Genomic DNA, 12,043 nt, shown 5'->3' on the forward strand with positions numbered 1-12,043 from the left:
GAAAAGTCTTAAAACATCAGTTTCTATGCTTCAATGTGCTTCCTCTAGAGAAAGAATTCAGGAAAACTGATGCCAAGGGACCCTCCATATGGCCCTAATGTAAAAGACAATCTGCTTCCTTTCTCTTCATTCAACCTCTCTACAAGGATGAGATGATCCACATTATGTCCACAGCACTACCCAATCTGAAAATGCACTCCAAAGCCACTCTCAGTGTGTCTACAGGCCATGCAGAAAGCTGCAGGGCATGGCACTCGGCTCTGTCCACTCACTGTCCACACAGCAGCCCCTATGCTCGATGTGGGCAGGTACCCACATGGTACCAGCAACCTCTGCTTCCCTGAACCCTCATCTCCGCAAAGAACCCTGCCCCACCCACCTCTGCCTGGCTGCCTCATCCACCATGACCAGCACTGACCAACAGCGTTGTTACTGTCAGCCTCAGTACTCAGTACTGTCAGCCAACAGTGTTGGCTCTGCACTGAAGGCCTGAACCAGGGAGCTGGACATGAGTGCACAAGGAGGCAGCATGGGACAGAGTCATCTGTGGCCTGGGAGGCACCATCAGCCAGTCATGGGTATTGGAGAAGGCCCAGGGCTAACTGTCATCCATCTGTGGTTCCCAGCATGGCTGCCAGGTTACTGAGCTCAGCTATGAGTCTGTCTGGAGCTGGGTAATAGTACGGTCCTTCCTCCTGATCACTCATCCAAAATACTTATAATTGCCCAATGTCTGGAGGAACCCTTTGCTCTCCTCTTGCTGTCAAGAAGGGCCTCTGATAATTAACAAAGAAATTCTCTAATAACAAAGGGGGCTGAACTGGAAACACCAGAAAAAGAATCAGAACAGCTTCACTTTCCCACTTTTCCAGAACAGAGAGATTAACACATTGTCAAACCTCTGGGCCTGGAAGCGGACACCCTCTTCTCATCTCAAACTCATCAGCACCAGCTCCAGAACACAGAGCACAACGAGATGAAGAGAAATTGGCTTCTGCGAGATAACCAGGCCCCTCCTTCAATGCATCCCTTATCTTTACTCGGGGGGGGGGGGGGGGGACTTGCTCACTAGGCCAGAGTACTCCTGCTCAACAGTGTATGAAATAGTGTATTATTAAGAGGCAGTGAGGCCATGCAAAAGCAAGGACACATTTCAACACAAAACACTGATTCACCCCAATGGGGTCTAGCAGTGGGTTTGGGAATGTGCACAACACAGCCATGAGACTATAACCCAAAAACGCAGAACACAGAAGTGCACAGGCAAGGACCCTGTTTTGTCCTCTGTCCACAACCCCCCACCCCACAGTGAGCAGCCAGAAAATGGTCACTGATGGTGTACCATGGCTGGGGCCTCCTGCCTCTGGAATACACTTCTTCCATCCACTCCAGAGAAAACCCCACTCAGTTTTCACAACCTGAGTCAAGTGTCACTACCTCTTATGCCTTGCTGCAAACTGAAGTGCCCTCTCTGGGCTCCCATGCACTTTGCCCAGTTCTCCATCTGTCCTGTGCCCGGTGCCTTCTTGTGCCTTTGCCTATATAGACACATACTTGATGACCTCACCACTCTAAGTTCTTGGCGGGCAGGGAATGCATTTTTTTTTACACCTTCCGAGATGATCTGGCAGTATGCAGTAAGTGGCACACAGAGGTAGGGACATAGTGGGTGATCAAGAAGCATCAGATAAATTAAGGGATGAATCCATGGGAAAAGCTTAGGTATATCTCAGACCTGTCACTGTTGGAGGGCACTGCCCAGATTCCTCCTTCTTCCCTCAGGTGGGTCCTGCTTTAGCCCCCACACGTCATCAGAAAGAGTTTCCAACCAACAGATTCCAAAGGACAGGCACAAACCCATCCTTTTAGAAAGATGAAAAATATGTAAATAACAAAGAGAGCTGAGAAAAATAAGATACAATTTGGTTTGAAATATTTAATTTATCCATACAAGGAAATGTAGTATTTAGTGGTACACACAAAGTAATGGCCTGGTAAGAAAAATGGGCATCTTTCATGGTAGAGTGAGGGCACTAAATTCTATGCCATGTAATTTCCTACTAAGAATCAGAATATGCAGTTCCGAAAGGCCACATGATTACTCACAATTATTCTTTCTTCTTTTCTTCTTGAATTGTATTATTGACTGATGAAACTCTCAAGTCTCTCATTCAATTCTCTTCTTTTATAGAATAAGTTTGGTGCACAGGGACTCCTCCAAGTTATATACAATCATTCTTTTAGAGGTTACAATGACCTCAGAAAGCTACTGTTTCTACTGGAGATTTAATTTCTCTAATTGACTTACATTTCCCAGAATTGCTGGATTGAAAATGATAAAAGATCTTGTTGCCTAATATGATTTACTCTCATACAGACTTCTTCCCACCATTACAAGAAAATTCTCTTAATGTGGCACTTCCCACAATAGCCCTTCATTAAAAAATACTTTAAAAATTTACACAAAAACTAGTATTATATTCAATGTATAACTTAAAATTTAAATCTAACAGCTCTAAATATTGAAATTGCTTATGAGTTCTACTTAATGAAAACATTCAAATATGGTCAAGAATTTAAAACTAAACATACTCTCGGGCAGCTTTTCTAAATTTTTTCTAGATTCTAAGTTTATACAAGTCAGCTGATACAACTCCATTTTAGCAAATTTCTTTTGAAAAGATAAACAAAATGGACAAACATTTAGCTAGACTACCTAGGAAAGATTTAAGAGACATTACTCAAATTAATAAACAAAAGAGGAGACATTACAACTAATACCACAGAAAAACAAAATATCATGAGACTACTGTGAATAATTATATGCAAACAAATTAGGTAACTTAGAAGAAATAGATAAATTCCTAGAAACATACAACTTACCAAGAATGAATCATAAAGTAATAGAATATCTGAACAGACCAATAATAAGCAAGGAGACTGAATCAGTAATCAAACATCTCCAACAAATAAAAGCCTCAGGACCAGATGGCTTCATGAGTAAATACTACCAAACATCTAAAGATGAATTAATACCAATCCTTCTCAAACTCTCCCAAAATATTGCAGAGGAAGGAAAAGTTCCAAACTCATTTTATAAGTCCAGCATTACTCTAATACTGAAGCCAGACAAGGGCATGACATGAAAAGAAAATTACAGGCCAATATCCCTGATGAACACAGATGCAAAAATTCTCAAATAAAATATTGGAAAACCAGATTCAATACATTAAAAGGATGATACATAATGAGCAAGTGGGATGCATCCCTGGGATGCAAGGATGGTTCAACACGTGCAAATTAATAAACATGATATACTACATTAACAGAATGAAGGATAAAAATCATCTAATCATTTCAACAGATGCAGAAAAAAACATTTAACAAAATTCAACATCATTTCATGATGATGTTGAAACTCTGAACAAATTAGGTACAGAAGGAACATACCTCAGCATAATAAAGGCCATATATGACACACCTACAACTAACACTATACTCAACAGTGACAAGTTAAAAGCCTTTCCTCTAAGATCAGGAACAAGACCACTCTTACTCAACATAGTATAGAAATGTTAGCCCTAGCAACTTGTCAAGGGAAAGAAATTAAAGGCATCCAAATCAGAAAGAAAGGAGTAAAATTATCTCTGTTTGTAGACAACATGATCTTACACATAAAAACACTAACCAAAGGCGTGCCCGGGTGGCTCAGTCAGTTAAACCTCTGACTTCAGCTCGGGTTGTGATCTCATGGTTCATGAGTTCGAGTCCCGTATTGGGCTCTGTGCTGACAGCTTGGAGCCTGGACCCTGCTTTGGATTCTGTGTCTCTCTCACTCTCTGCCCCTCCCGCATCCACTTTCTCTCTCTCTCTCACTCTCTCTCTCTCTCTCAAAAATAAGCAAACACTAAAAAAAAATCCTAACCACGTCACCAAAAAAACTGTTAGAACTAATGAATTCAGTAATGTTTCACAATACAAAATAACATAAAATCAGTTTGTGTTTTTATATACAATGAAAGAGAAATTAATCACATTTACAATAGCATCAAAAATAATAACATAAAAAGTAGTGAATTACTGACACATGCTACAGTGTGGATGAACCTTGAAAACACCATTGTTAAGAAGCCAGACACAAAAGGTCATATATTATAGGATTCCATTATATGAAATATCCAGAATAAGTAAATCGCTGTTTTTTCAAATGCTTTTTCTGTGTGTATAGAGATGGCCATGCAGTTTAGTGTATTACATTGATTGATTCTTGTATGTTGAGTCAACCCTGCATTCTTGGGATAAATTTCACTTAATCATGGTGTATAATCCTTTTTATATGTTGGATACAGTTTGCTAGTATTTTGTGAGGATTTCGGCACCCTATATTTATAAGGGATATTGGTCTGCAGTTTTCTTCTCTTATGATGTCTTTACTTGTTTAAGGTATCATAGACCTCATAGAATGAGTTGGGAAGTGTTCTCCCTTGTAAATTCTGAAAGTCTGTGAAGCATTGGTATTAATTTGTTCTTTAATGACTGGTAGAAATCAGCAGTGAAGACATCTGGGCCTGGCCTTTTCTTTAGGGAAAGTTTTCTGATTCCTATTTAAATCCATTTACATGTTCTAAGTCTAGTCAGATTTTCTTTCTGAAGAAATACTTAATTTTGACAGCATACAAAACATGGTCCTCCATTCCCTCTCCCCTCCTTGGTGTTGTATTAAAATGACATCTTTACGTACTGTGTCTATCTAATACAGGTAGATGATCCTTCTTTATGCAGTTAACTTTTAAATCAGATAGGAGAAAAGAGTTATAAACAAAAAAATACATTTATACAATACTGTATTGTATTTCCCTATGTAGTTACTTTTACTGGAAGTCTTTATTTCTTCACAAGGATTCGAGTTTGTCTAGTGTCCTTTCATTTCAGTCCTAAGGACTCCTTTTCATATTTCTTGTAGGGCAGGTTTGCTAGTGATGAAGTCTCTAGTTCTTGTTTATCTGAGGATGTCTTAATTTCCCCTTCATTTCTGATGAATGGTTCTGCTGAATATAGAATTCTTGGTTGAGTGTTTTTATTCCAGCACTTTGAATATGCCATCCCACTGTCTGGCCTCCATTGTTTCTGACAAGAGATCAGCCATTGCTCTTATTAAGAATTCCTTGGAACCAATTAGTGCTTCACTCTTGCCACTTACAAGATTCTCTCTCTCTCTCTTTGTCTTTGTCTTTCAACTGTTTGCTTATGATATATTTACTGTGTGTTTCTTTGAATTTTCCTATTTGGAGTTTTTGAGCTTTTTAAATGTATAGATTCATGTTTTTCATTAAATTTGGGAAGTTTGGGACCATTATTTCTCCAAATATTTTTTCTGCCTCTTTATCTCTCTCCTCTCCTCTGGGACTCCCACTATGTCTATTTTGGCATGCTTGATGGTATCTTATAAGTCTTCATTCTTTTTTATTTTTGTTTCTCAAACCTAAGCATATCAATTGACCTATCTTAAAGTCCACAGATTCTTTCTTCTGCCTGTTCAAAACATGCTCAGCACCCCTTAGTGAATTTTTCATTTTAGTTATTGTACTTTATCAATTCCAGAATTTCTATTTGGTTCTTCTTTAGAAGTTCTATTTCTATTTGGTAAGACATAGTTCTAATTGGAATGACTTGGTTCTCATAGTTATCATTAGTTCTTTAAACATGGTTTCTTTTAATTCTTTGAACATATTTAATACAGATGTTTTAAAGTCTTTGTCCAGTAAGTCCAACACCTGGGCTTCTTCAGGGACAATTTCTAATAATTGATTTTTTTTTCCTGTGCATGAGCCATACTTTTTGTTTCTTTGCATACCTCATAATTTTTTGTTTAAAACTTAACATTTTAAATAATGTAACCCTGGAAATCAGAATCAACTCCTTTCTCAGGGTTTGTTGCTGTTGTTCTCTGTTGTTGTTACTTGTTTAGTGACTTTCCTGAACTAATTCCGTAAAGTCTGCATTCTTTGTTGTGTGTGACCACTTAGTGGTAAGCTAATGACTAGAGAGAGATTTCTTTAAATGCCTAGAACCAATAAGTCTCCAAATATTTGCCAATGGATTTTGTGTACATGTTGGGGCATGCTATCAACATTCAACTAGGTAGTTGACAGCTTATCTTTGCCTTTGTGTGCTTCTTGCACAAAGTCTCAAGGTCCACCAGAGGTGAAAGGTTAGGGCCTGCTCACATCTTTCCTAAGTATGAGCAGAGCCCTAGATGTGTGCATGGCCTTCTAGATCCCCAGGAATATATTTGAGCTTTTCAAAGCCCCAGTGGAGATCTCACTCCTCAGCCTCACCTTTTACGCTTTTTGGTTAATCTGTTGTTTGCCTAAACTCTTATCTACCACACCTCAGGCAGCCACAAAATTACAGACTTCCTATAATTGTGTTTTGGAGGAAAGGCTTTTTTTCCACTGGGAGAGCTCTGAATCAGGTCAAATAAAGACAACCTTGTGAATAGAGACTTCCAGAGAATTCCAGACAGGTCGGATCATGACATTTCTCTGGGAATGATGCTTTAAAGGAGCTCCTGTCCCATTGTGGCCCCTGGTGGCTGCCAGGCTGTGGTTCTTGCTGTGCTTGTGAGTTATTGGATTTCAAGGCTACCAAAGAGCCAAGGAGAAGGTGGGAATAAGGCAAATTAAAGCTGCACAAAATTCAGTCATTTTTCTTGGATAAACATTTTCCAGATTATTGCAAGTTTTTTTTAATTTCTAGAGTTCTTAAAAAGTTGATTCTGACCATTTTTAGCCATTTTCTCATTGCTTTATGAAAAGCATTTGCACAAGTTTTTATTCTACCATTTTTGGTGACATCACCTTTATTTAACTGTTGAATTATATTTCATTTTATAAACAATATCATTTAATTTTTTTTCATAATATATTTTCCTACCATTTTTATTTGAAAAAATTTCAAACCTTCACAAATATAACAATAATATATAAGTATCCACATATCTTTCACCTAGGTTTACCAAGTGTTAACATCCTGCCTGCCTTCCTGCCTGCCTACCTGCTTTGAACGATTTGAGGGTTAGTTGCAGATATGGTGACAACTTTACCCTTGAAGAGAAGTATCTCCCAAGAACAAGGCCACTCTCCTTTATAACATTATAACAATATAATAATCACACTCAGGAAATTTAACATTATTACAATAATATACTCTATATGCTATGTTCAAATCCCCCAAAGAACAATTTAGAACACCTAATACAGGCACATCTCCAAAAAGAGCAGAATATGTACCAAGAAGAATCATACTTAGACCCTCTTGCAAATGCCAGGAATGGAATGGCCACAGGCCTGAGATGCTGCCTTAATATGTGAGGTGCTTCCCAGGGTTCAAGACTCCTTATCTTCTTGGGAAGTATTTGCTGTGTTGTTTTTTTTTATTTTAGCAAATGATATAGTATCTTAAAATTCCTTAGGGAAAAATTAAAGCAAAGCAACAATTCTGCGCAAATTTAAGAAACAAATGAAAAGAAATAAAGAATTTATTTATTTATAAAGAATTAATTATTTATAAAGAATAAAACCTTTCTCCCCAATTTTCTTCTGGGATGTCCTGATAAAAATCACATCCTTGAGGGGATGTGTCAAACAAACCTTTTCAAAGAGGCACGAAATGATGACACACACCATAGTAAGGCAGGTCCCTGACAACACACAGGAAAAAAAAAACCCTCTTTTATGTCACATACTTGCAATGACAGGGCAGTGTCTCATTTCTAGTACTTTGATCTCAGAGATAATACCTCTGAGAGATGCCTTTGTATCCTTATGATTGGACAAAGATGAAGTTACAATGTAGAAAATGTTAACTCATGCCAGTTTTTTTTTTTAATTTCCTAATACACAGCTCCAAGCAAATGTCTACCTAGGCCAGCAAAGTGTGGGCCATGGGCCACCCAAATCAGCATCACATGTGGGGTTGTTCATTGCCAAGTGTTCATTACCAAGCTTCTTCATCTCAGGCCTACTGACTCAAAACTTCTGAAGCTGGATCTCAGGAATCTGTGTTTTAAAAAGCACCCCAGGTTATTCCCAAAGCACATTTCTATTTGAGAAAAATTAAGCTAGGCTTTAATCTGAGATTAACTGCAACTTAAGATGGAAAACTCTATGGAAAAAGAATCAGATATTGAGAAACTGATTTGTACTGTTATCTATGGAAGTAGCTTTTTAAAAGCTGCTAATATTTTGACTACAACCCTTACAAAGGAGTATGTTATACATCATGACACAGTAGACACACACACACACACACACACACACACTTTATAGTGTTCTAAAACAATATTTATCCTTACTTCTTGTAATGCACTTTGATATTTTTATCCTATTCTATTGCAATGTTTTAAAAACACTGGACATAACCCACTAAAGCTTTTTCACAACCCTCTAATGAATCACAAATTGCAGTTTCCAAAACACTGATCTACAGCCATCAATGGAAATGTAAAGCTCAACCAAGTAAGCATAAATCTAGAGACAGAGTACAAACATGACATGAGTCGAACTAGATTTTTAAAAGATATTCTAAATATATATATACATTTAGCTGCATTTAGAACAGTTTAATCACAATGCTGGTATCCTAATGAAGTAAAATATCATTTAGGCTGATTTCAACTCTTATTATTTTCAGTTGACAATTGTGGGTTTCAGAAGGAAATAAACTGGAGTAAAAATTTGGTGCAATGTTAAGCCAGTAGTTAATGGATGAGATTCAGATCCTGGCTCTCCCATGTGGTGGGGATGGTAGCCTGAGGAATGACCTCTCCAAGCCTCAGTTTCTTCTTCTATGAAATGGGGCTAATGACAGCATCTGTGTCATAAGGTTGCTGTGAATATTAAATAATTCATGTAAATAATAATGGTTATTATTATTCAAATATAAGATGCATTTTACCATCTTAAAAGAATGATAAAAATTACATCTAAATAGGGCTTATTATACAAGCTTTCATATAGTTTACTAAGAATACAAATATACTGTGTACCTGGCATTGCCCTTCTCTTGATGAACAAACACTGAATGTTTTCTGACTATGACTCCATGTTAGGTGCCAGAGTTACAAAGAGCCACGTGATATGGTACATATGGTACTACTTACTAAGCAGCTGATAGTCTATAGTTAGGACAAAAGAAAGAAATGTGAATACCCAAATCATATGCCAAGTGCCAAACAGAAGAGATGCTGACAGGGAGTGTAGTCTGAGTTCAGAGAGAGGACTGGTCAGGAAGAGCTCTAGAAGTGGGCACTCAGGGGTGGGGTGGGGATAAAAGGGTAGGGGTCTGAGTGCATAGAAAGGAGGATGGAGAGAATTCCAAGTAGAAGACAATAATGGGAACCAGGACGAAGGGGCGAACCACGCCTCCCAGTTTGGATGGGGACAATAAGTCGTCAAGACAAGGTTAGAAATTAAAGCCAGTTTGGGTAGGAGGCTCGGGCAATAGGTGATTAGGGAGAGTGATCTGGAAGGCGGTGTGGTGGTGCTGCCCTGTTAAAGTCAACTCAAGCTGGCTGCGGAGGGTGGGGCATCCTATGGGAGGTTGTCTGATGAAAGCAACACCGGGAGGGGGTAGGACCCGCCACATCAACCTTGCAGATATCCCCAGTTAGCACAATGAGAACATCAACACAGAAAAATAGGGTTCCAATTAATTTCTCTAGAGTTTCCATAGCACGGCTTTAAAGCACTGACGGACTCAGTCTCTAGCACAAAGTTCTCAGTTATGGATAGATTACTCACTAGGAATTTTCCAAAACTTTAAGTAAACCGTCCCTACCACTGAAATGACTCTACTTTTCTTGTTCAGATTCTATTCATTCTTTGCTCACCAAGCAACCTTCTGACCAAGTATTCAGCTTGCCAGGTAATTTGATAGAGAGAAGAACGCCTTAATAATAAGAGTCATTAAGCATTCCAGTCACTAGAAAGGGTATCTCCCATAACAACATCAAAACTGGCCTTCCACTTATCCATCAGATTTATGTCAATTTTGTTATACTAATCAGCAAATGTCCTTTAATGTGCTCAGAAGGTGACAGACCCAGTTTTGACTGCACTTTACAGTCACCTGGATAACTACTTAAAAATACCTTGGACTGGGACAGCTGGCTGCAATTAAGGCCTCTCCTGGGCAACCCCTGGGGTGGCCCACCGCTTTCTCAAACAATGACTCTCAATCCTGGCTATGTGTTAGAAGCAACTGGGAAACTTGAAAAAAAAAAAAAAAAAAAAAAAGATCCATGCCCAGGAATGGATACTTCCAGAGATGTTAAAACCTATCCACTAGGCAGAGGACGTGAATTCTAATAATCCATGCACCTCATTCTGAAGCAGAGATGAAAAGGATACTGAAATACATTGGAGTCGAGAGATTTCTATTTTACTTACATGTCGGATAATCAGTTATTCTACTCTCTTTGATCGCCCTTCCACAGGGGCCTAGCTTTTAAGCTGTTACTGGTTTCAAACTCTGAATTCCATACTGCTTTAGAACAGAGGTCAGCAAACTTTTTCTATAAGGGAGTGGAGAGTAAGAGTTTAGGCTTTGCAAGTCATACTGTTTCTGTCACAACTACTCAACTCCGCGGTTATAGCACAAAAACAGACATAAATAATATGTAAACAAAGAAGCATGCCTGCATTGCAATACAACTTTATTTACAGAAACAAGAGATGGACGAAATTTGACCAGTGGACTGCTTTAGAACATTTGAGTTATTATAATTAGCATTCTGATCTTGTGCCCATTAATACAAAATTAGTAACAAAGTACGAAAATAAATACAAAAAGTGCTCTCAATCTTGTTATCTTATCTGTGGACTATCATCCTCTTCCCATTTACCAGAAACTCAAAACAGGGGGCTCTGTTTATATTTAGACCATATGGAGTTCTTCAGACTATTTCTGCTTCTGAGTACTGCTGACCACCCTCCAAGCTTCACTTATGGAGAAACCACCCACCTGATTGCTCAAGTGAGGTCTGCAGTCCTCCACAGCAAACCAGAAGGGAGTGTGGCTGTACCATTCTGGCCTCCTCACTAGTAGAAAATGCCCGAGATATTTATTAAATACTTGTCCATTTATTTGGGTAGGCAAAAAGTCCATCTGGGATGCTTTCATTTATTCTCCCATACAATTGATCAGTGAAGTACAAAAATACAAGCCTAAGTCTAAAGTTTTGTGTTAGATAATTTCTGTTCAGCTGAATAGGCTTAATCAATGATCCTGTCCTAGCCATCACTCCTGACTTCCCCCTAATCTCTCAATATGCATAATGAATGAAAGTCAACAGGGTGAGACCATTTGCTAAGTGGATGAAACTGGAGCACGGATAGCACTCAGCTGGAGCTCGCTACACACATATGGCATCCCTCATTCCCACTCTGTGACATCAAGTTCCCAGATCAGCAATGCTGAGACAACATCCAGTCATGCAGAATCTCCAGGAAGCCTGTGGCCCCATCCTTACAGCTCAGGGAAGTTTATCTCAATTGTCAAAGTTAATGCCCTGCACAGCGGGGACCAGCGTCAGGTGGGGTGGTCTCTCGGGGAAGGATGGGTGCACAGCTGGCAAACATTCAATCCCCCAGTTGACCCACAGTGTTAAAGAAAACAAAACTGAAGCAGAAGTTCAATCCTTGGATGTATGTCTCTGAGCTCAGTTACTCTGAGTTCTTATGACAGTTCACATCGTACTTACTTGGAAGTGTTTTCAAGTATTCCTTTGACCTCATTCATTTCTTCCTTCCCAAAGTAAACAACTGTGAGATGAATTCTCCCATCCTGTTGGATGCACATCTCCCTAGAAAACAAAACACATGTATGTCTGGTCCTGTGTTCACAATAACAGGCAAGGTCCAAACAAATACCTGTTTTGTAAAGTGCAAAAGGTTCTCGAAGTAAACTAAGTGAACTACCGAAAGAGCAGAGATGGGTCAGCAAGCCATTTCTGGCTGGCCATCACAATTACCTGTATTGA

The 12,043-nt window shown here is 38.9% G+C and overlaps 1 protein-coding gene across 3 annotated transcripts in view; it reads right to left on the reverse strand.

Annotated features, from left to right (window-relative positions):
• The window catches only part of CSGALNACT1 (chondroitin sulfate N-acetylgalactosaminyltransferase 1), a 342,071-nt gene that overhangs the window by 18,036 nt on the left and 311,992 nt on the right, over positions 1 to 12,043 (reverse strand). For all 3 annotated transcript variants that reach the window (XM_043562633.1, XM_043562613.1, XM_043562622.1), the window contains exon 5: positions 11,765 to 11,866. In XM_043562633.1, the coding sequence (XP_043418568.1) occupies positions 11,765 to 11,866 (102 nt within the window). The remainder of the gene's footprint in view (positions 1 to 11,764; positions 11,867 to 12,043) is intronic.

This window comes from Prionailurus bengalensis, chromosome B1, assembly GCF_016509475.1.
Source record: "Prionailurus bengalensis isolate Pbe53 chromosome B1, Fcat_Pben_1.1_paternal_pri, whole genome shotgun sequence".
NCBI lineage: Eukaryota > Metazoa > Chordata > Mammalia > Carnivora > Felidae > Prionailurus > Prionailurus bengalensis.